This window comes from Bufo bufo, chromosome 1, assembly GCF_905171765.1.
Source record: "Bufo bufo chromosome 1, aBufBuf1.1, whole genome shotgun sequence".
Taxonomy (NCBI): domain Eukaryota; kingdom Metazoa; phylum Chordata; class Amphibia; order Anura; family Bufonidae; genus Bufo; species Bufo bufo.
In genome coordinates, this window is record NC_053389.1 from 607,968,518 (window position 1) to 607,994,788 (window position 26,271).

Genomic DNA, 26,271 nt, shown 5'->3' on the forward strand with positions numbered 1-26,271 from the left:
TAAATGAACACTGAATGTTTTAGAGCATGTCTATAATTTGAGATCCTGAGAAACAATGTTAGCTTATATTCATACTAGTGTCTTGCTGCCATATTTAAAGAAGACCTGTTACCTCTCCTGACGTCTTTTTTTAAAATAAATACTCACATCTATATATATAAAGAGGGACGTATATATGTGTGTGTCTATGTATGTATGTATGTTCCACGATCACTCAAAAATGCAACCATCGATTTCAACGAAACTTGGTATACACATTCCTTTCTACCTGGAAAGAAATCTTGTGGGGGTCATACGCCCCTACACAGCAGCTGTATGAAGTTTGTATGCTACACTACTGTTTTTGCTACACACATATTGCTCTGTAACTCAAAAACTCATGGATCAATTTCTACTAAACTTGGTACACATATCACTTACTATCTGGGAAAGAATACTGTGGAGGTAACATGCCTGTACACAGTAAGTTTCTGTCTGTCCCGACGTCTGTCTGTCTGTTCTTTATGCGCGACAAAACGACTGGACCGATATTCACAACATTTGGAACACAGGTACATCAGGTGTCCATGAAGGTTTTAGTCCGGGTCTCAGCTCTCTAGGCTGTACCGTTCCTGAGATATTCCCAAAAAATGACCTGCATTAGCCAATACAAGCCTGCAAGTCTTTCTCTTCATATCCCAACTGCCATACACACGGTCACATGTCCCTTATCAGCCAATAGAAGCTTTGCAGGCCTTTAGTCTCCACATACACACAGTTTTACTCCAGGTTTCCATAACAACCCAGACATTTTTCTTCACTGCTGTAGGTCAGCTTTAGGCCTCTTTCACACTACAGTATGTCGATTTCAGTGTTTTGCGTTCCGTTTTTCACGGATCTGTTGTTCCGTTTTTTTGTTTCCGTTGTGTTTCCGTTTCGGTTCCGTTTTTCCGTTCCGTTTTTCCGTATGGCATATACAGTATACAGTAATTACATCGAGAAAATTGGGCTGGGCATAACATTTTCCAAAGATGGTTCCGCAAAAAACGGAACGGATACGGAAGACATACGGATGCATTTCCGTATGCATTCCGTTTTTTTTGCGGACCCATTGACTTGAATGGAGCCACGAAACGTGATTTGCGGCCAAATATAGGACATGTTCTATCTTTCAACGGAACGGAAAAACGGAAATACGGAAACGGAATGCATACGGAGTACATTCCGTTTTTTTTGCGGAACCATTGAAATGCATGGTTCCGTATACGGACCGTATACGGAACGCTAAAAACGGCCCGCAAAACGGAAAAAAAAAAACGGTAGTGTGAAAGAGGCCTTAGGCTCGGGCTACATGACGCCATGTGTCGCGCAACAATAAGTCGCACGACACATAGGACATAACTACGCTGCTACATGTGTCATCTTGGATGGATTTTTTGTGACTGTCGTGTCGCAGAATGTCACATGTCGCAGTGCGAAACCATAGCCTATCATTATAAAAATTGTTGAGACAAAATGTGTGCTGTGGGCTGTGGAGGTCACTGTTAAATGGGCGGGCACTGTGGAGGTCACTGTTAAAGAGGCGATCACTTTGGATGTTACTGTTAAGGGGGCAGGCGGCTGTGGAGGTCACTATTAAAGGGGTGGACACTGTGGAGGTCACTGTTAAGAGGGCAGGGGCAACTGCTGTGGAGGTCACTGTTAAGGCAGCAGGGTACTGTGAGGTCACTGTTAAGGGAGAAGGGTACTGTGGAGGTCACTGTTAAGGGGCAGGCCCCTAAGGAGGTCAGTGTCAAGGGAGTGGGGTGCTGTAAAACTCACTGTTAAAGGGGCGGGCTGCTGTGAAGGTCAAAGTTAAGGGGATGGGCTGCTGTGGAGGTCCCATTTTAGGGTGGCGGGGCACTGTGGAGGGTCAGTGTTAAGGGGTGGGGGACTGTGGAGTTCACTGTTAAAGGGGCGGGGTGCTGTAGAGTTCATTGTCATGGGGATACTGTCGATATCTTTTAAATACATACACAAACATTAAATGAAATAGATGAAATATGCCCTTGTAAAGCCGGGTCCTTCTGCTAGTTCCCTATAAAAATAACCATTCCGGAAAATGTTTTCTTAGATATATATCTGATATATACCTGAATCTGCCATGTTGAGGCAGACAGGTACATGTAAATATCTTCCTGCATTAGAATGTCTGACTGGGGCTACTGCATAAATGTCTCAGTTCATATCAACCATTTCAGTCCATTGATGAGCGTTTGTACGTAGGCCCATACCTAGACCTAAACGAGTGCTGAACAACAATATAACAAGTCAATCAGTTCTCTTAAAGGGCCTTCACACCAGCAGATGTCAAAGGGGAACAAATGATCGTTAGTACGATCATTCATCCCCAATCAGTTTGCATGTTAGCAGCATATCCCCTCTTTACACTGGGAGTAGTACTGCTGATCACCAAGCATTTTTCTGCTCACATATAAGATTTGATGACCAAATCTTGATAGGTAATCACTGCCCTGTTTACCCCAGGCAGTGATTAGAATGTTTAGCGATCATGGACATGTAAAAGAGCCCTTAGGGGATATATAGCATATAAAGGGAGTCCTTAACATTTTATCCAAAGCACCTGCAAAACCAGGTAGTCACCTTTATGCATATTGTACGGTAGTCTTACGCTCAAGTCTTAATATACAGTACAGACCAAAAGTTTGGACACACCTTCTCATTCAAAGAGTTTTCTTTATTTTCATGACTATGAAAATTGTAGATTCACACTAAAGGCATAAAAACTATGAATTAACACATATGGAATTATATACATAACAAACAAGTGTGAAACAACTGAAAATATGTCATATTCTAGGTTCTTCAAAGTAGCCACCTTTTGCTTTGATTACTGCTTTGCACACTCTTGGCATTCTCTTGATGAGCTTCAAGAGGTAGTCCCCTGAAATGGTTTTCACTTCACAGGTGTGCCCTGTCAGGTTTAATAAGTGGGATTTCTTGCCTTATAAATGGGGTTGGGACCATCAGTTGCATTGAGGAGAAGTCAGGTGGATACACAGCTGATAGTCCTACTGAATAGACTGTTAGAATTTGTATTACGGCAAGAAAAAAGCAGCTAAGTAAAGGAAAACGAGTGGCCATCATTACTTTAAGAAATGAAGGTCAGTCAGTCAGCCGAAAAATTGGGAAAACGTTGAAAGTAAGGGCTATTTGACCATGAAGGAGAGTGATGGGGTGCTGTGCCAGATGACCTGGCCTCCACAGTCACCGGACCTGAACCCAATTGAGATGGTTTGGGGTGAGCTGGACCGCAGAGTGAAGGCAAAGGGGCCAACAAGTGCTAAGCATCTCTGGGAACTCCTTCAAGACTGTTGGAAGACCATTTCAGGTGACTACCTCTTGAAGCTCATCAAGAGAATGCCAAGAGTGTGCAAAGCAGTAATCAAAACAAAAGGTGGCTACTTTGAAGAACCTAGAATATGACATATTTTCAGTTGTTTCACACTTGTTTGTTATGTATATAATTCCACATGTGTTAATTCATAGTTTTGATGCCTTCATAGTCATGAAAATAAAGAATTAGAATGAGAAGGTGTGTCCAAACTTTTGGTCTGTACTGTATACTGTATTACGGAATAACAACTTCCTTCAACAGAGACTTAGGCCTGTGTTATGTCCATAACTCATCATAGAATTCCAAGGGCTAATTATTTATCTTCATGTGCCTCAAGGACCCTGTAAGAATCTGACACATATAAATCATGGCAGGCCATATTACAAAGTGATTCTCCTATAAAGGGTACAGTATGTGCACACAGTGAAGGCCGGTTAACCAGTGATGCAGCATTAATTAGTACTAAAATAATTTCATACAAATGCTTTCTAACTGCACTATTATGTCATAGTATATGGCTTCACTTGGCAAGCTGGCATCGTTTATGAAGCATAAAATTTTTTATTGGCATAAATTTATTAAAGGGGTTACCCAAGACTAAACTTTTTTATCAGACCTCTTTAGAGTGGTGGGACCATACTTACCTGGTCCCCCCGTTTAATTCCGGCTGATTTGCTCCATGGCCACCTCTGCAGGATCCTGGTGTCTGCAAATCAACATCTTGTTGACGGGCATCATACGATCGCTGGTCACATCTTTCACCAATGCGGCATGTGATGCAGTGACGTACTGCATGGATGAAAAGGTCACTGCGGCAGCCAGTAATTGGCTGTAGCTGTTAAGTGGTGCCCGTCAACAGGATGTTGGTACCCAGAGACCTGGGACCTGCAAAGACAGCTGTGGAGCGATGCCGCCAGAATCCAGCGGAGGAGACCAGGTAAGTATGAGCCCCACAGCAGGTCCAGCCACTCTGAAGAAGTCTGTTAAAAAAAGTTTAGTCTTAGATAACCATTTTTAAGTGTTTATTTAGAACTACAGTATTCATCACTCCTGACTGAAGGGGCCACGATGCTCCAGCATGAGGTCCTCCTTCGTTATTTACTAGACATACAGTTGTTCCATGCCCTTGGGAGTGGCTGTGCCTGCTACTGCAGCTACTTTAAGTCCCACTCACTTTACTGGTACTGAGGTGCAACGCTAGGCACGGCCACTACCAAGAGTATGTAGATGATCCTCATAAACAATAAAGGGGGCGCTTTAGTCAGATTCCAATGAATCTGATAATTTATAGGCCATCAATGTTCTATTCCTGGAAAACCACTTTAAGTTGACAAATGTGAAGGTCGGAAATTCAGTATATCAGGGTTTTATCCAAATTTTTATAATGTGCATTGTGGTGGATGTTTTCAAAAGTTCTCAAACACCACGGTTTTAGGCTAGGGCTCTACAGCACCTTTTGGACACATATCAGTCATGCTTTGTGGTACTATGTATGTGTATGTGGTACTACCTTTGTTTTTGACGAATGGATTTCTGATTACCAGGACAACATTCTGCAGTATAATATCCCAACTGACTGAAGAGACACAGCCAAGTTTTGAGACAACATTGAAACCCAGGGCTGTGTCAGAGGGATCAGATGCTAAATTTATCTGTATGGTAACAGGTAAGGAAAATTAATTTGCCTTTCATATTATTCTATTTAACTGAGAAATTAAAAATTCACTGATGTAGACAATTATTTTGATAATAAAATCTTCAATTTTCACTCAGTATCTGTTGATTTTTATGGCCGCTTCTCATAATAAACTTAAAATATGGAAAGTAGGAAGAAATATATCTGATTGGTAGAGATCCGACACTCAGGACCCTAGTTGATCATCTGTTTGAGAAGGGATCGGCACTCCTGTGAGCACTGCACGTACAGTGCCATACATTGTATAGTGGCTGTGCTTGGTATTGCAGCTCAGCCCCATTCACTTCTATGGGGCTAAGCTGCGCCTAGGGAAAGCTGCGAGAAGGCCGCGGTGATACTGTGAGTGCAGCTGCCTTCTCGAACAGCTGATCGGCGGGAAATCCCGGGTGTCGGACCCCCACCGATCAAATACTGATGACCTATCCATGGGATAGGTCATCAGTATTTAAGTCTTGGAAAACCTCTTTAACTTAAGTGGTGCAGAGGTGTCATGCCTAGGAAAGAGAAATAGTTTAAAATGTGCTTATGTGCGCCAAAATTTTGGTGCAAAGTAAGCAAACCAATAGATAGTGTAAAGCTAGAGAAAAGTGTCTAACAATGTACTAAAATTATGAGCCACTTTGATAAACTTGGTGCATCTATTAGATCATTTCTGTACCAAATTCTGTGCAAACTGCTGATGAAAATGTCCAGTTGAAGCCAAATGAATGGCACGGCTGGTCAAACGTGCACTTCATTTATCTCTATGGGACAGATAGAAATAGCATAGCTCCGTACTCTGCTATCTCTGGCAATCCCATATAGCAGGCATCCTCAAACTGCGGCCCTCCAGCTGTTGTAGAACTACAACTCCCACAATGCCCTGCTGTAGGCTGATACCTGTAGGCTGTTCGGGCATGCTGGGAGCTGTAGTTTTGCAACAGCTGGAGGCCCGCAGTTTGAGGATGCCTGCCATAGAGAATGAATGGAGTGCAGTGCACATGCTTGACCAGCTGTTCATTTTGGGGGCATAGCCTGCCCTATTCTTGTGATCAGTGGGGGTCCAAGTGGTTGGAGCCCAACTGATACAGAAGTTATCACCTACAGTATAATGTGCATAAGGAATATCAGATTTTTGGAATACACCTTTAAATCTTGGATTGGCTTAGTCAAAAGCCTGACTTGAACCTAAAAGAGATGCTGTGGCAGAACCTCAAAATTGTGTAGAAAAAGAAGGCTCCAGCACTCGTGATAAATGTTTTCCGGTCCCGGTCTTTATTGCAGCAAACTTGTAATATACAAACACAGTGGCACGAACCTCAAAAGTCTGAAGGCAGTTGTGCATTAAAATTCCTCAGGAGTAATATGAGAGATTGAAAGCAGATTCTAGGGATGATGGGGTAAACAGTTATAAAAGTAAGAGGGCACTTACTTTCTCACATTGGTCATGTGGTGGAGTTGGATAATTTCCTATCTAGAGATGGCCTTGCAGTTCGCCCAGCGGTCGTTTCGCGGTGAACTTTGCGCATTTGCGATTTGCCGAACATGCGATGTTCGCATGCGCCATATTTTTTTGCATTGCGCTGAACTTTGACCCATGACACATCCATCAGGTGGGACAGGACAGCCAATTGAGACCTTTCAGCTCATGGACACATCCCCACCCTATAACAGAACCCGATCTGACAGCCATTTTACATTCTGTGTTTTGCCAGTGTAGGGAGAGGTTGCTTTGTGGAGCAGGGACAGACTGTTAGGGACACCAAACGCTAGCTAATAGGGCCACAAAAGTCCTTTTAAGTACTGATATAGGTGTGCTTTCGAAAGTGTGATATACTTATAATATACAGTACAGACAAAAAGTTTGGACACACCTTCTCATTCAAAGAGTTTTCTTTATTTTCATGACTATGAAGGCATCAAAACTATGAATTAACACATGTGGAATTATATACATAACAAACAAGTGTGAAACAACTGAAAATATGTCATATTCTAGGCTCTTCAAAGTAGTCACCTTTTGCTTTGATTACTGCTTTGCACACTCTTGGCATTTTCTTGATGAGCTTCAAGAGGTAGTCACCTGAAATGGTCTTCCAACAGTCTTGAAGGAGTTCCCAGAGATGCTTAGCACTTGTTGGCCCCTTTGCCTTCACTCTGCGGTCCAGCTCACCCCAAACCATCTCAATTGGCTCAGGTCCGGTGACTGTAGAGGCCAGGTCATCTGGCGCAGCACCCCATCACTCTCCTTCATGGTCAAATAGCCCTTACTTTCAACATTTTCCCAATTTTTCGGCTGACTGACTGACCTTCATTTCTTAAAGTAATGATGGCCACTCGTTTTTCTTTACTTAGCTGCTTTTTTCTTGCCATAATACCAATTCTAACAGTCTATTCAGTAGGACTATCAGCTGTGTATCCACCTGACTTCTCCTCAACGCAACTGATGGTCCCAACCCAATTTATAAGGCAAGAAATCCCACTTATTAAACCTGACAGGGCACACCTGTGAAGTGAAAACCATTTCAGGGGACTACCTCTTGAAGCTCATCAAGAGAATACCAAGAGTGTGCAAAGCAGTAATCAAAGCAAAAGGTGGCTACTTTGAAGAAGTTTGTTATGTATATAATGTATATATATGTTTGTTATGTATATAATTCCACACGTGTTAATTCATAGTTTTGATGCCTTCAGTGTGAATCTACAATTTTCATAGTCATGAAAATAAAGAAAACTCTTTGAATGAGAAGGTGTGTCCAAACTTTTGGTCTGTACTGTACTTTCTAACATAGAAAGTACATTATAGTGCATTTGTATTGTACAGCAGTTGCGGTTCTGATGCGATACTGCAGCTATATAGAGGGACAAATGCTATTAGAATAACTAATTGCAACTGGTGTGATATACTTGTTGCCCCCAAAAAAAGTGATTGAGGAGTGTGATATACCTATAATATACTTTCTAACATAGAAAGTATATTGTGCATTTGTATTGTGCGGCAGTTAAGGGGTGTCATATACCTGCTTCCACAAAATACTGATTAAGGGGTTTGATAACCTTCTTCCACAAAATACTGATTGAGGGGTGCGATATACCTGCTTCCATCAAATATTGATTATGGGGTTCTATATACCTGTTTCTACAAAATACAGATTGAGGGGTGCGATAAACCTACTTCTACAAAATACTGATTAAGGGGTTCTATATACCTGCTTCCACAAAATACTGATTGAGGGGTGTGATATACCTGCTTCCACAAAATACTGATTAAGGGGTTTAATATACCTGCTTCCACAAAATACAGATTGAGGGGTGCGCTATACCTGCTTCCACCAAATATTGATTAAGGGGTTCTATATACCTGCTTCCACAAAATACTGATTAAGGGGATTGATATACCTGCTTCCACAAAATACTGATTAAGGGGTTTGATATACCTGCTTCCACATAATACTGATTGAGGGGTGCAATATACCTGCTTCCACAAAATACTGAATAAGGGGTTTGATATACCTGCTTCCACAAAATACAGATTGAAGGGTGCGATATACCTGTTTCCACCAAATATTGATTAAGGGGTTCTATATACCTGCTTCCACAAAATACTGATTAAGAGGATTGATATACCTGCTTCCACCAAATATTGATTGAGGCCTGCATCATACACATGCTTCCACAAAATACTTATTAAGGGGTTTGATATAGCTGCTTCCACCAAATATTGATTAAGGGGTTCTATATACCTGCTTCTACAAAAAACTGATTGAGGGGTGCGATATACCTGCTTCCACAAAATACTGATTGAGGGGTGTCATATACCTGCTTCCTCAAAATATTGATTAAGGGGTTCTATATACCTGTTTCCACAAAATACTGATTGAGGGGTGCGATATACCTGCTTCCACAAAATATTGATTAAGGGTTTCTATATACCTGCTTCCACAAAAAAACAGATTGAGGGGTGCGATATACCTGCTTCCACAAAATACTGATTGAGGGGTGCGATATACCTGCTTCCACAAAATACTGATTAAGGGGTTCTATATACCTGTTTCCACAAAATACTGATTGAGCGGTGCGATATACCTGCTTCCACAAAATACTGAATAAGGGGTTTGATATTTCTGCTTCAACAAAATACAGATTAAGGGTTGCGATATACATACTTCCACCAAATATTGATTAAGGGGTTCTATATACCTGCTTCCACAAAATACTGATTAAGGGGATTGATATACCTGCTTCCACCAAATATTGATTGAGGCCTGCAATATACCTGCTTCCACAAAATACTGATTAAGGGGATTGATATACCTGTTTCCACCAAATATTGATTGAGGCCTGCAATATACCTGCTTCTACAAAATACTGATTAAGGGGTTTGATATACCTACTTCCACAAAATACAGATTGAGGGGTTCTATATACCTGCTTCCACAAAATGGTGATTGAGGGGTGCAATATACCCGCTTTCACAAAATACTGATTAAGGGGATTGATCTACCAGCTTCCACCAAATATTGATTGAGGCCTGCAATACACCTGCTTCCACAAAATACTGATTAAGGGGATTGATATACCTGCTTCCACCGAATATTGATTGAGGCCTGCGATACACCTGCTTCCACAAAATACTGATTGAGGGGTGTGATACACCTACTTCCCCCAAATATTGATTAAGGCAGGGGCGTTGCTAGGGTCTCAAAAGATCCAGGGCCCAAGCCCTAATAAATATTCTCAAAATCAACCAATGCCCCCCCCAACCCCTCCCCCTGCAAAAACTAGCACTGAAGACATTTTACTGTACTTGCTATACAGCTATACAGCAGCACGTACCTTTCACATCCAGTGCCTCCCAGGTGACGTCTCCTCTGATGTACATCTTCTCTGTCATCATTCAGTCCAGGCAACTTCTCTCAGCCGCGCCTCGTTTCTGCAGAGTGTGAAACACAGACAGCTTCCTCACTTTTCTATACCCCCAAACACTATCCTGAAGAAAAATGAGTCCCCCCCATAGTAATAGTACTCCTCATAGTCCCACCAATAGCAATTACTTTCTAGAATGCCGTCATTAGTAATACTGCCCCCTACAGTGCCCCCAACAGTGATAGTGCTCCCCAAGAGTGCCTACATTAGTAGAAGAGCCCTCCGGTATTAATAATGTCCTCACAGAGCCCCTAGTAGAAATAAGGCCCCCCTATTGTTATCCCAGTGGTAAGAAAGCTCTCTACAGACCCCTCAGTAGTAATAAGGCCCCTCATAATGCTCATAATAGAAATAATGTGGATCTATAAGTCTCTCCTATAGAGCTCCCAGTAGTAATAAGAACGCTTAATGTCCCCTGGATTTAAAATGTCCCCATAGTGCCCCCAGTATTTATAATACCCCCTACTGTTATAATGCTCACCCTAAAGTGCCCCTGTATTTATATCGCCCCCTACTGTTATAATGCCCACACAGTGCCCCCAGTATTTATATTGCCCCCTACTGTTATAATGCTCGCCTTGAAGCGCCCCCAGTATTTATAATTCCCCCTGCAGTGCCCCCCGTAGTTATATTCCTCTGTTTCCTGTCCTCAGAAATTATAATTCCTCAGCCCCTCCACCATACAGTCCCATGTAAATAATATTATTTCCCTCCTCCGCTATAGAGTCCCATGTAAATACCATCACAGCATCTCTCCAGCCCCCTCCAATATACAGTCCCATGTAAATAACATCCCTCTCTATCTACAGCCCCCTCCAAATTACAGTCCTACGTAAATAACATCACCCTCTCCCCAGCCACCTTCAACATATAGTCCCATGTAAATAGCATCACCCCTCAATATTCAGTCCCATGTAAATAACATCACTCCACCCCACTGTCCCACGTAAATAACTTACATACAGTCCAAGTTAAATAACTACAACCCCCAACATTGCTCTGCCTCTCACACTGAGTAATCTACCCCTTCACTTACCTCTCCTCATGTAGCAGACTTCACCACAGCTTCTTACCAGGACTTCTCTTCACTGCAGAGCCATCTTCTCCTGCACTGGTCACATGATGGTGACATCATCGCAGGTCTTTTTCAGCTACAGCATTTAGAACTGATCACATGGACTGTGATTTCATCACAGGTCCTTCAGCTCTTGCAAGGCATTAGATTCAATTGTATTGCCGTCCTGAATATGGCTATACAGTTGGATCTATATGGAAGGCAGTACATTCGGGGCCTGGGAAAATACTGATTAAGGGGATTGATATACCTGCTTCCAGCAAATATTGATTGAGGCCTACGATACACCTGCTTCCACAAAATACTGATTAAGGGGTGCGATATATCGGCTTCCACCAAATACTGATTGAGGCCTGCGATATACCTACTTCCACAAATAGTGCTCTTCTCTAGGGACTTTGGCACAAAGTCATTTTTAAAATGACAGGCAGAGGAAGAGGCAGGCCTTTCCACAGGGGTGGTAGGGGTCGGGCAGGTGCACCAGGCCGGAGCGTAAGTGGGAAGTTGGAGAAGGTGCGTCCGATTACGTCAAAGGACGCGCCAGAGTTGGTTGAGTGGCTCACTTAGCCTTCCACTTCTGCACCCTCCTCATCCTCTGTATCTGCACCCTCCTCACTCTCTGCTGTGCGCACCACCAAAGACACCACCACCACCACCATAGCCCCTCCACTCGAGTCAGAGGAATTATTTCCCCATCCATTCCCAGACCTTACCGTTGCGCAGCCATTCTTGGCGTCAGATGAGGAAGAGGAGGAAGCAACGGCCGCCACCCAGCGGTCTGACGACAGTACCCAGATCAGCCCAAGGAGGGGGGTCCCCGCTGTTGCTGCCTACTCCGAGATCTCTAATGTCAATGGTGGTTAAGGTGACGATGATGACGTGTCGATGGACGTCACGTGGGTGCCCACAAGAGAGGAAGAGGAGAGGACTTCAGAGAGAGAGACGGAGCAGAAAATAGGGAGGAGAGGAGGGGAGGAGAGGAGGAGAATCAGGTAGAACTCGCAGTCCATAGGAGGCAAAAAGTAGACTGCAAATGTATCTGGAGCGACCCATCCAGCATGCACGGTCACATCTTGCGCTCCCAGGACGCAACCATATGGCTCCGTAGTGTGTGCTTTTGTAACGTGTCAGCTGCTGACAATAGTGTTGCCATCTGCAACCTGTGCTGTCAATGCATAAGTCGCCGTAGGCCCATCACTCACCTAGGGACGACCGCCTTAAGAAGGCACCTGGCCTCCCATCACCGAGCCCAGCGGGAGCAACGTCAGAAACCACAAAGCCACACTCCCAGCGCTCCACGTCCTGCCTCTTCTCCTTCTCCTCTCTCCTCCCATTTGTCCTCCACTCCACCTTCCACCGTGCCGTTGTCGCGCTCATCTGGCAAAAGGAAGGCCTCCATGGCCCAAATGTTCGAACGTAAAAAGTTGATAATGCCTGATAACCCTCTTGCCCAACGGCTGACAGCTGGCTTGTCGGAACTGCTGGCTTGCCAACTACTGCCATATAAACTATTTCTCCCAGAAGGGCATCGCAGAGCTATATGGCCATGTTCAGCGGCAAGTGAATGTATCTCTGGAACACGGTGTCGGTGCCAAGATACATCTGACCACAGAAACGTGGTCTAGTAAACACAGGCAGGGAAGGTAAATAACTTTTACTGCCCACTGGTGAACCTTCTGACAGCTGTCAAGCATGCAACCCGTGGCACCCGTGTGGATTTGGTGTTACCGCCACGGATTGCATGCAGGCCTGCCTCTTCTTCTCCTCCTCCTACTCCGTCCTCCGTCTCCTCCTTGGCTGACTCCTCCTTTTCCACTGCTACCGCCTCTTCCGCTTCACCCCCTAATCTCCCCAGAACCTATTATGCCAGGTGAGACGTTGCCATGCTGTGCTGCGGCTGTTGTGCCTGGAAGCCAAGAGCCACACCGGTCCTGCACTGCTTTCAGCTCTGCGGTCACAGGCCGATCAGTAGCTAACCCCGCTCAATTTGACAGTTGGTAAAGTGGTGCTGACGTTCAGCGGCGACACCACCTGCCCGTCAGGCATCTGATTTGTGACTGCACGACGCGCTGGAACTCTACCTTGTATATGCTTGATAGGCTGCTCCAGCAGCAACGTGCCGTTAACGACTACCTGTACGAACTCTGCAGCAGGACAGGTTTTGGGGAGCTTGGTTTCTTTTCAACGCGCCAGTGGCTGCTCATGTGGGATGCATGCAGACTTCTGCGGCCATTTGATGAGATCACCAAACTGGTCAGTCACAGCCAGGGCACCATCAGTGCTATCGTACACCAGGGCACCATCGTACCTTACACCTTCTTTATGGAGCGTTCATTGCGTTGTGTCATTGATCAAGCTGTCGAGGAGCAAGAGCTGAATGAATTCCCAGGGGGGGCTACTGCATCTGAGACAAGTCAGCAGGAGTGTGAAGAGGATTTAGAGGAGGATGGTGGCTGAGGGGAGGAGGAGGAGCAAGAAGAGCAGGCTTTGAGGGGGACTTTAAACTTTTTGGGGATCCCTGGTGTAGTCTGTGGCTGGGGGGAGGAGACGAGGAATATATTCTCCTGGGCGATGAGCAGGAGTCAGGGTGCACCACCGCTTCCAATTTAGTGCAAATGGGGGCCTTCATGCTATAGTGTTTGAAGAGGGACCCCCGTATAAAAAGCATAAAGGGCAAGGACCAATACTGGGTGGCAATGTACTTAGACCCCTGGTACAAACACAAAATGGCGGACATGTTACCAGCATCACAGTGGGCTGTCAGAATGCAGAATTTCCAGGCCTTTCTGCAAGAGATGCTGCATTCTGCTGTTGCGGGCGCTAGCAGAGGAATTTTCACCCACAGCGAAACAGGTGCGGGTACCAATCCTACCGCGCCTGCAAAAAGAGGGCGGTTTAAACATTTGTTGGTCACTTCGGATATGAGATCATTCTTGCAGCAAACCCATCGACAGCCGCCCTCCAGATCGAGCCTCAGGGAATGCCTAGACCGACAGGGGTCCAACTACATAGGGTTAACAGCCGTTGTGGACGCTCTGAGAAGCGAGGAACCCCTGGACTACTGGGTGTGCAGGCTTGACCTGTGGCCAGAGCTGGCACAATTTGCCATGGAACTCTTGGCTTGCCCCTCGTCGAGTGTCCTGTCCGAAAGGACTTTCAGCGCAGCAGGGGGGATCGTGACCAATAAGCGCACTCGCCTAGCTCACGACAGTGTGGACTACCTCACATTTCTAAAACTGAATGAGGCATGGATCTCGGAGGAATTCAACACCTGTGACGACCACGTGTAATTGAATTTCCTCATGCCAGCCTACCCATATCCGCCACCACCCAGAACAAAGAATGGTCCCTGTCTTATGTATATACAGTGGCAAAAAAGGCCTTTTCTGTCAGGTGAATGCCAAATTTTTGGGGCCTCTACTCCAGTGGCCAACAGTAAAATTTTTATCCACTGACCGTCTAATATACCTCCTGCCACATAATCACTTGTTCTTTTCTGTCAGGTGAATGCCTAATTTTTGGGGCCTCTACTCCACTGGCCTACAGTAAAATTGTTATTCAGTGACCACCTAATGTACCTCCAGCCACATAATCACTTGTTCTTTTCTGTCAGGTGAATGCCTTTTGGGCCTGTACTCTCGTGGCCTAAAATTTTATTATTCTAGGCTCCAGCAGGGCACATTTTTGAGAGTTTCCCTTTAAGATGCATAAAAATGGACCCTGATTAAAATACATATTTTTTGTGGGAATTTTTGCCATTGATTCCCCTCTGGTTTGTCACTGTCCATATTGTGGGACCATTTGTGCACTTCTAGTAAGTATTTGGTGGCTGCAAATATGACCTGTAGGTTTTTCAGGTTCGCCTGCCATTAAAGTGAATGGGGCCCGCCGCGAACGCGCGTTCGCAAAACGTCCTGGCCGATGTTCGTTTATCACTATTCCTATACACAGTTAGTCATAATTTTTGTAATGTAAAGATTGTTTTTTGTCTACTCCGGTTCATTTTGTCATTTTTTGTAAAAATCATAACCATTCTTTTTTCCATCTATTTTGGACTACTGCCTTCCGGACATTTTTGGATGCTTGGTGGGACAAGGTGGTCAAGGTCCTGGTGGTGTGCACATTTTATTTGAACATTATTACACAGTGCTGGTTTTCCTCTGAATAAGCTATTGAATGGTGTGTTGATTGTGACAAATAGAAACAGCAGAAATCTGGAAGGGGTCAAACACTTTACACTGCTCCTCTTTCCAAACAAGTAATAGAACAATACTTACATCAGCAGCAAGCAAAAATTGTAGAAGATTACCATCAGCTCAGTCACCCCCCCTGGCAAACAGACTAAAGCACATATATAGATAATTCCGATACTTCCCTGTAAGATAATAGCTGCTTAGCAAAGATTATATGGATCGAGACAATGAAATGAATCTTTGAAGAATGCAGTGATGCAATCATTTCGCTGCTGGATAGAAGGGTTAAAAAAGGGTTTTTAAAGCTGGTGTGAAGTGATGATAGATCACATTTCAAACACTGACGTCCAAAGATAAACTAGCCACAGGAGTAGCTTGGCACCTGCTGCTTGAACTGACAAACACACCGACCTGTTTGGGTCATAGCTTTTTATGTTCTCAGTTACTATGTTCAATGTTACAGCTTGTCATACACATCCAGAAAATTTGTAGTGTCCATCTCACAGCTATTTTCCCCTTTACTGGTAATGGAAAAACAATTTTGGAACAGAATTTCCAGCTGCATCAGAAATCGTGCTGTTATCGCACACATTGGTCACATCGCCATTTGATGGCTTATTACACTTGCATGCCTGATGTTTATAACGAACTGTGACAATTTTGCTGAATCCATCTTTGAATGGGCACTAGTGAATCTTGACTAACATTATAGACTAATGGGTATATGGGTATAGACTAATTGGGTATATGTTTCTATCTGAAAAACTGGACTTCTTGACCCTGATTTATCATACCTTCACTCCAGAATTCTGATTTCAAAAAGTCATAAGATGTGACTTTTGCAACTTTTTAAGCTCACTTGCACCACTCTCTCCAGTTTTGAAATATGGTGGGAAAAATGTGTGTGGTTAGCTATGTCAATGAGTTTCACTCCAGATTTATAACTGAGACTATTTGACTATTTTAAAAAGTCGCAATCTCACTTGAGTAGTAGGATGGAGTAGGAAAACTGGAGCACCTTTTGAAGACAAAAGTGTTAGGTTTAAGGATCAGATAAATTTATCAAACAACATACGACAATCTAATATATAAAGCTGAGTGTGTGTGTGTATGTGTGTATGTCCGCACCGTTGCACTTACAATCACAACATTTGGCACACCGGTACATCAGGTGTCCAGGAAGGTTTTAGACCGGGTCTCAGCTCTCTAGCACGTACCGTTCCTGAGATATATAAAAAAATGAAATAGCCAATAGAAGCCTGCAGGTCCTCATATACCAACTGCCATACACACATGTCCCTTATCAGCCAATAGAAGCTTGCAGGCCCTTAGTCTCCACATACACACAGTTTTACACCAGGTTTCCATAACAACCCAGCCATTTTTCTTCACTGCTGTAGGTCAGCTTTAAAGGGGTAGGGCGCTGTGGATGACACTGTTAAGGGAGCGGAGTAAGGCGACCACTCAGACCACTCTCAAAAGACTGACTTTTAAACCCCCCCCCCCCCCCCCCCCCCCCCCGGCTCCGGTTAGGCCATGCCCCTGACCCATTTAGGCCACGCCCCATCCCTCTCCACAGCTGGCAGAGATTGAAAAAATTTAGGTAAAATCAACCTCAGGTCAGGTGCAGAGGTTGGAGGGAGGGTGACTTTCTCCCTGCAGCTCACGTTCAGACAGCACAGTGCTGCTGTCTGAGAGTGAGCTGTTCAAAAGGACATCCTTTCATCAGTACAGGCCCTGCGCTGGACGGAGGACAGGAAATCTGAAAGCTAGACTGTCCATCCTAAAACTGGACCTCTGGCGACCCTAGAGCAGAGTGCTGTGGAGGTCACAGTTAAGGAGACGGTCTGCTATGGAGGTCAGTGTTAAGAGACAGAGTGCTGTACCGGTCACTGTTAAGTAGGTGGGTTATTGTGGCAATTCTGTTAGGCAGATGGGGTTCTGTGGAGGTCACTTTCAAAATGGGCGGGCGCTGTGGAGGTCACTGTTAAGAGGGCAGGGCACTTTGGAGGTCATTGTTAAGGGAGTGGGCGCTGTGGAGATCACTGCTAAAGTTGCAGGATGCTGTGGAGGTCACTGTTAAAGGGGTGGGCACTGTGGAGGTTACTGTTAAGGGGGCAGGGGACTGTGGAGGCCACTATGAAAGGGGCAGGTTGCTGTGGAGGTCACTGTTAAAGGGGTGGGCACTGTGCAGGTCACTGTTAATGAGGTAGGGGACTGTGGAGGCCACTATAAAAGGGGCAAGATGCTATAGAGGTCACTGTTAAGGCAGCAGGGTACTGTGAGGTCGCTGTTAAGGGAGCAGGGTACTGTGGAGGTCACTGTTAAGGGAGCGGGGTACTGTAGAAGTCACACACAAACATTAAATGAAATATAGTACGAAGCCCAGTCCTTCTGCTAGTTGATAAATATGGCATAAAGTACACCAACAAAGACTCAAACAAAACTGATTTCAGATATTCCCCTCAATAAATTATCCTCTTGTGTTTTCTTCATCTATTGCCTAAGCCTGATATTTCAATTTTAGTGTGTGGTACTACTGTAATTTCTAGGTAGCATGCTGCCTGTCTTGGGGTTATGTTTGACTGTGATCTTTCCTTCATCCCCTATATTCAATCACTTGTCCACTCATGGCACCTGCAATTCAGAAACATCTCTAGAACTTCTCGTCTTAATTCTTGCAACTCATTACTAATCATTCCCCCCCACTAAACTCCCCGCTCTCCAATGTAACCTGAATGCATCAGCCAGGCTGATCTATCTGTCTAACCGCTACTCCAATGCTTCCGCCCTGCACTGGTTGCCCATGCAGTCTAGGATTCTATTTAAACTTCTCACCCACAAAGATCTTCACAGTGCTGCACCCCACCCATATCTCCTCCCTTATCTCTATCTAGCACCCTAGTAACATAGTACATAACATAGTAACATAGTACATAAGGCCGAAAAAAGACATTTGTCCATCCAGTTCGGCCTGTCATCCTACAAGTTGATCCAGAGGAAGGCAAAAAAACCCTGTGAGGTAGAAGCCAATTTTCCTCACTTTAGGGGAATAAAAAATTCCTTCCCGACTCCAATCAGGCAATCAGAATAACTCCCTGGATCAACGACCCCTCTCTAGTAGCTATAGCCTGTAATATTATTACACTCCAGAAATACATCCAGGCCCCTCTTGAATTCCTTTATTGTACTCACCATCACCACCTCCTCAGGCAGAGAGTTCCATAGTCTCACTGCTCTTACCGTAAAGAACCCTTTTCTATGTTTGTGTACAAACCTTCTTTCCTCCAAACGCAGAGGATGTCCCCTCGTCACAGTCACAGTCCTGGGGATAAATAGATGATGGAATAGATCTCTGTACTGCCCCCTGATATATTTATACATAGTAATTAGATCTCCCCTCAGTCGTCTTTTTTCTAACGTGAATAACCCTAATTTTGATAATCTTTCAGGGTACTGTAGTTGCCCCATTCCAGTTATTACTTTAGTTGCCCTCCTCTGGACCCTCTCCAGCTCTGCTATGTCTGCCTTGTTTACAGGAGCCCAGAACTGTACACAGTACTCCATGTGTGGTCTGACCAGTGATTTGTAAAGTAGTAGGAATATGTTCTCATCACGGGCATCTATGCCCCTTTTGATGCAACCCATTATCTTATTGGCCTTGGCAGCCGCTGCCTGACACTGTTTTTTGCAGCTTAGTTTGCTGTTTATTAAAATTCCTAGATCCTTTTCCATGTCAGTGTTACCGAGTGTTTTACCATTTAGTATGTACGGGTGACTTGCATTGTTCCTTCCCATGTGCATAACTTTACATTTCTCAGTGTTAAACCTCATCTGCCACTTATCTGCCCAAGCCTCCAATCTATCCAGATCCCTCTGTAGTAGTATACTGTCCTCTTCAGTGTTAATTACTTTACACAGTTTAGTGTCATCTGCGAAAATTGATATTTTACTATGCAAGCCTTCTACAAGATCATTAATAAATATATTGAAGAGAATAGGGCCCAATACTGACCCCTGAGGTACTCCACTAGTGACAGTGACCCAATCTGAGTATGTACCGTTAATAACCACCCTCTGTTTTCTATCATTGAGCCAGTTACTTACCCACTTACAGACGTTTTCTCCGAGTCCGAGCATTCTCATTTTATATACTAACCTTTTATGAGGTACAGTGTCAAATGCTTTGGAGAAGTCCAGATACACGACATCCATTGATTCGCCGCTGTCAAGTCTAGTACTTACCTCCTCATAGAAACTGATTAAATTAGTTTGACATGACCGATCCCTCACGAAGCCATGCTGATATGGCGTTATTTGCTTATTTCCCATAAGATGCTCTAACATAGCATCTCTCAGAAAACCTTCAAAAACCTTCAACCTACTCTTTATTCTGCCAATGATTTACAACTAACATCTTCCATAATTCGAACCTCTCCCATCTCCAAGACTTCTCTTGAACTGTGCCAGTTCTTTGAATATGCTACTCCAGACGATCAGGTTCACTCCCAGCAGCAACAGTTTTAGGCACTCTCTAATTTTTTAGGGTGACTTGTCACATTCCCTAATCTAACTGTTTTCCATTCACCCCAGTTGAACATTATTCCTCAGAACCTAATCCCAACTTGCCATATCCACCACACTCCATTCACTCAAAGCACTACAGATACTGGCTGGTGACTGGCTGGAGTAGCTTTATATGTACACTATTAGACCATTGTACATAGCTAGCACTTTTTACCTTTTCTGCCTCCCCTGCTTTCTCATAGATTGGAAGTTCTTATGAGCAGGGCCCTCACTCCAATTGTTTGAATTGTTGATTAGTTTGTTACTATGTAATGTCTGATTTTCTTTATTCATGTACCCTCTGATTTGTAAAGTGCTGCTGTATATGTTGTTGCTATATACATAAAGAATAATATGATTCACTTATAGCAAGCAGAGATCTTGAAATAATGATGCATAAGAACAAATGGTTTCAAAGTGGTGATTGAAGGTTGAGTACTGTGGGAGCCTAAAATCCTCCACCATCAACCAACCCCTGATTGACAGCTTTCTCCCTATGCAACATAATAGGGAAAGAGGCCAATCGGCAGCATGAGGGCAGGGGTAGCAAACCACTCATGAATATGGGGATTCCTGGCTCACATAGCACTGATAACTATAATTTTAAGAAAATCACTGCACGTTGACAAGTGACACACCGCTGTAATCATGGTGTATGTTACAATGTTATACTTCCCTCAGATAGGACAGCATAAATATGGTGACATATTCCTTAAGCATGGGTGTAGGTATCATGGATGTAAATAGATGTGAGGCTAGCAGGACATGTGCCCAAGGTGATATGTGCCAGGATAGCCAATAAGCCTCTGTGCCTTGGTGAGGGTATGTTGATTTATGGATAGGACAGCAATCTGAATCTTTGCTTCGGGTTAAAATTTCTAATTCTATTAAAGTCACACTGTGTTTATTCAGTTTTTCCATATCAGTCATTTATGAACACTACAATTGAACATTCACAACTTTCTTTTAAGATAATGGAAATAATTAATTTCTAGTTTACTCCTCCCATAACCTCCCAGTAACCTATTGATTGATTCCTGTATTGGTTTACTTGCAGGATATCCAGAACCTGAGGTTACATGGTACAAAGATGATCAAGAAATGGACCGATATTGTGGTTTACCAAAATATGAAATTTTTCGTAATGGAAAGCGGCACACTTTACAAATTTATAAGTATGTTTAACAACAAAATGTACATCTCCAATTACCATACAGTATATCTATGGTGCAGATAATTCATTTTTATTTTACAGGTGTAGTGAAGAAGATGCTGCAATTTATCAAGCCTCAGCCAGAAATAACAAAGGTATTGTGTCCTGTTCTGGAGTATTAGAGGTTGGAACCATGACTGAATACAAAATTCACCAAAGGTGGTTTGCAAAGCTGAAGAGAAAAGCAGAAGCCAAAATGCGTGAAATTGAGCAGAGTAGAAAACAGGTTCAGGAAACTTTTACTGAAAGTGAAAGACTGAGAGCATTGAGTCCTGAAAGGATACAAAGAAAGAGAAGATTATCATCAGAAAATAAAGATACATCAACAGAATCAATAGAAAAAGAAGAGCCTGTTAAGGTTCATGTTCCAGATCCAAACTCTAGGCTTCAAGATGAAGCGACAAACATAAAGGAGAAACCACATAATGTGGTCAATGGCTTCCATGTGATGGAAACACAACAGAAAGAAGAGGTAACCACAAATGGTTACAGCGTACCTGAAAACATAGAAGAAAATGGTAAAGAATTCCTTGCATATGTTTATGAAACAGTGGAAGTCATAACAAAAAAAACTACACCAAAGGAGTCTTATGCAAAGAAGAAGAAAAAAGAGGAAGAGCCTCCTTTAAGTACAACAAACTTAACAAAACAGGAGACGAAACAGGGAACTGCCAAGAAAACTGAAGGCATAAGTCCTGTTCAAAGAAGATCTCGATTTGGTAAAGATGCAACAAAGCAGCAAGATGAAAAGATGGAGGTTCAGACAACACCAGTTGCTGTGAATAAAAGATTTGCACCTTCCATCCTATCTAATAAATCAGCAAAAACAACTGTAGCAAAAGATCTAAACAAAACAAAAGATAATACTGTTTCCAGTAAGAAGGCAGGTGAATCTTCCATTCCAAAACCAGGTCATCTACAAAGTAAGGATGATGTAAATTTTTCCTTAAAGGATATGTACTTTGATGACTCACCATCACAACCAGAAGCTAAATTACCTCTTGACCAAGTCAAGAAGACAAAAAATGAAGTTCAGACAGAAGTTGTGAGTCCAGCAAGTCCATCAGCTCAAGGACAAATAAAAATACCAAAAGCAGCCCCAAGACGTTCAAAGGAGCAAAGAGAATTATCTGTTGGACGCAAACCTCCACAAACAACAAGCGCAAAAAATGAATTTCCTTCAACTAAATCGGTTTCAATCCTTGATCAGAGTGCAAAAGACCCTAAGCCAAAGGATCAACCACCAAAACCAGTTGTAGACAATTCAACAGGTTCTTCCACACTTGTGTCTGCCAAAATTGGCAATGCTGCTGAGCAGAAGCTAAAGAAAGAATCAGAAGTGCTGGATTCTTCTTGTAATGTATCACAAAAGGCTAGAAGTGATGAACGTGCAAGACTGGGAGAAACACATGACCTTCAAAACTCGGAGGAGAACAGGATATCCTCGGAAGACCTCAATGAAGTAAGTTTTATTTTCTTCTTTGCTTGCCTGATAAATAAAACAAAAGTTTCCATCTTGACTAAGATCACAGACAGCACCTAATTATAGACAAGACACTCATATGTTTGGATATAGCCCTATAACTATCCCATCGTGACACCTTTACTCTCTGTTCCACATACTATCATTCCACTTCCTGCATTCTTTTGTATAAAATCACATCTCAAGCGTCATTTGAGGACCTGAAGTATGCACCTCACATGGTTTATTATGCCAATATTAGCACTGTCTCATGTGTTTAGACAATGTTGTCTAAACAAACAGCAGTTTCATCTTTTGCTGCAGCTTTCTACACAGATTCTGTAGGAAATGTATTGTTGAGAAAATTTAAAGAGGACCTTTCACCGATCCTGACATTGTGAACTAAGTATCATGATATATACAGCGGCGCCAAGGGATCTCACTGCACTTACTATTATCCCTGTGCGCCGCTCCATTCTCCCGTTATGTCCTCCGGTATGTTCGGGGACTTGGTTATAGTAGGCCGAGACTTAGGGGACTTGGTTATAGTAGGCGGGTTCTGCTGGGCGTCTCCTTCTCCTAGGCTGTAGCGCTGGCCAATCGCAGCGCAGAGCTCACAGCCTGGGAGTTTTTTTTCTCCCAGGCTGTGAGCTCTGCGATGCGATTGGCCAGCGCTACAGCCTAGGAGAAGGAGACGCCCAGCAGAACAAGGGCAGACTCCGCCTACTATAACCAAGTCCCCGAACATACCGGAGGACATAACGGGAGAACGGAGCGGCGCCAAGGGATAATAGTAAGTGCAGTGAGATCCCTGGGTGCCGCTGTATATGTCATGATACTTAGTTCACAATGTCAGGATCGGTGAAAGGTCCTCTTTAAAGATGAGTGTTATTTTTGGGAGAATATGAGTGATCCTGCAAATCATCATTTCTTAGTTTGTCATCAGTAATCATAATGAAAATTTAAATTACAGATTGCTTAGATCAAAATTTCATATACCTTTGAATGCTGGGCTGATAATACTCAAATGTCAAGTTGAAACACACAGGTTGAAATGGTAAGTTGGTAAGGCTGATTAGTCAGCCTGCATTTGTGGGAGGGGCGGAGGCTCTTCATATACGAGCCACACCCTCACTTCCAGGCGTGGGTTCTCAGGTGCACAGCTGCTGCTGGGTGTCATTAGCAGACTAGCTTCTCTGGTGGTAGGAGTCTTTCTTTGCAGCATGGAGCTTGTTATTTGGCTCTCTGCTACCGTGGCATGCACGCGCCGTACTACGTAAGTAGGTTGTGCCGGGGCCGTCTTTCCTGGCCGGTCAGAACCGACTTTGCTAGCGAACGGGAGGCTTTGCCTCAGAATCTGCTACCTCAGGTTTGCTTGTTGGGCCTAAATACTTCTATTTTCTTTTCAACTTTGTTTGTTGGTAATAGGAGTTAGCTCCTACAAATCTTACAAGTTTCACTTTGTTTCGTTCGTCTCGTATGAAAAGTTACTTCAGCCGGTTTGCTGTAAAGAAAGTTACCCGGGCTGCACGTGACGTCATGTTTGGAGATCGGACGCAGCTGTTATTGGTTAGGCCTCTTGCTGTAGCTGTTCCTTGCGATGTGTCTCCCCCCCTCCCCCCGCTACCACCATCTTTAGACTTCATGTATTTCACTGCTCCATGTACTTAAAAACCCTGCCGCACTTTCATGCTCTGCTGTTATCCTGAGCTGCATTTACTCTTTCGGCTTTCATTTCATGTCTTATGCTGCATCCGCACGTCCTTACTGTCCTGTACTTTTCCACTCTTGGTTCGTATTCACTCAGATTGGTCTCGCATTCAAGCTGCGTTCACCTGTTGGCTGTTACATCTCATTCTGTCCCAGCCGACAGCCGGATCCGTATTACACGCCTGTTATTACATGTTGTATACTCGGCTTACAGCCATAGCTGCTACTGTTACTCTGTTTTCATGCTCTGGACGCACCACCCTGGTGTTCCCACCTTGCTCCACTCACAACCAGAGCTGCGTTTATACCAAATTTCATGCTCTGCTTATACCCAAAGTTGTGTTCACACTTCTACTGCTACACCAGGTCGTATACCCCACTCACCAAAGCCGCTTTCCATGTCTGCTGCCACATCAAGTTAATATTCTGTTCACATCCAAAGCTGCGTCCGCATGTCTGCTTTCGCATGTTGTCCTATACTCCTTTCACTACTAGAGCTGCGTCCACGTGTCTGCTTTCGCATCACGTCAATACTCTGCTCACTTCCAGGTTGCATTTATACGTCCGCTTTATACCATGCTTTTCATGCGCTACCCGTACTCAGAGCTGCGCCCATACCATGTTTTTTAGGTTCCACTCGCATCCAAAGCTGCATTCACCCATTTGTTGTTACATCATGTGTTGTACTCTGCTCCCACTCAAAGCTGCATTCTCCTGTTCATTGCTACGTCATGGTTTTGCTCAATCTCATTGGGGCAGTCTGCACCCACCGCTCTGGTACCTCTCTCCCGACAAACATAACTGCGTTCTTTTCAGGCTTACGTTCCCTTCCTCGGTGGTCTGTTACATTCCATAGGCCTACTTTCTGTTTTAATCCTGGTTCATATTCACTCAGACTGGTCTCCTTTTACTTCTGGTTCGTATTCACTCAGATTGGTCTCCTGCCCCAGTTCACCAAACAGCTCCTCAGCAGAGGTCAGTGGGCCAGTAAGTTTCCTGCTATGTTTTCACAAACCGTTTATTTGTTTGTCACGATAAGAGACTTCTCTTAGCGAACTTGCAATGCCTCAGGCTCTTGTTTTTTCTCCCATCTCTGTTTCAATTTCATGTTTACGTTTATGGTTCGCGGTGGCTAGTGTTTTATGTATGCACGTGCTTCGGATTACTAATGACTATATTTTTAACGCCTGTTGGCAGTCATCTTCCTTAGGCCACCTTCTAGCCAATCTAATCATTCAAGTCGCTTCATATGCCATCAGGTCCGGCTTACGTTTTAATTACTTATCGTCATCCCTCTGTCTTCGGGGGCCCTATGACTGATCCGGCCTCATGGCTCCGGGGGCCCCATGACCGTTTTTTCATGTTCTGTTTGTTAGGGGTATAACATGGTTGTAGGCTGGTTAGTGTTTCCAGGTTTGCTGTTGGAAGGGGTCATGGTTATGCGAGTCCCCAAGGCATTCTGGTGCTGCATAAGTGGTTTATAAAAAATAATAATAATAAAATCATAAGAGGCTCGCACGAGTGGCTCTCCGCTTATAGGACCTCACGACTGGCATCGTCATTCGTAGTTCGCACGGTCATCTGATACTTGTTCCGCCATGAGGGGCTCTCACGCATGGCTCCCGCCATGAGGGGCTCTCACGCATGGCTCCCGCCATGAGGGGCTCTCACGCATGGCTCCCACCATGAGTGGCTGTCACGCTTGGCTCCCGCCATGGGGGACTCTCGCGCATGGCTCCCGCCATGGGGGTATCTCACGCATGGCTCCCGCCATGGGGGGCTCTCACGCTTGGCTCCCGCCATGGGGGGCTCTCACGCTTGGCTCCCGCCATGGGGGACTCTCACGCATGGCTCCCGCCATGGGGGACTCTCACGCATGGCTCCCGCCATGGGGGACTCTCACGCATGGCTCCCGCCATGGGGGACTCTCACGCATGGCTCCCGCCACGGGGGACTCTCACGCATGGCTCTTGGCTTAGAGGATTTCACAATCGTCATCGACATTGGTAGGTCATACGGCCATCTGCTACTATTTTCCATGGCACACCTTTTCTTTGTTCATTTATATTTTACAG

The 26,271-nt window shown here is 44.2% G+C and overlaps 1 protein-coding gene across 3 annotated transcripts in view; it reads left to right on the forward strand.

Moving 5' to 3' along the window:
- The window catches only part of ALPK3 (alpha kinase 3), a 153,662-nt gene that overhangs the window by 37,421 nt on the left and 89,970 nt on the right, over positions 1–26,271 (forward strand). For all 3 annotated transcript variants that reach the window (XR_005775560.1, XM_040413630.1, XM_040413631.1), the window contains 3 exons: positions 4,921–5,042; positions 20,869–20,986; positions 21,067–22,486. Coding sequence is in view for 2 of the 3 variants with exons in the window: in XM_040413630.1 (XP_040269564.1) it covers positions 4,921–5,042; positions 20,869–20,986; positions 21,067–22,486 (1,660 nt within the window). In the remaining variant the exon portion in view is untranslated. The remainder of the gene's footprint in view (positions 1–4,920; positions 5,043–20,868; positions 20,987–21,066; positions 22,487–26,271) is intronic.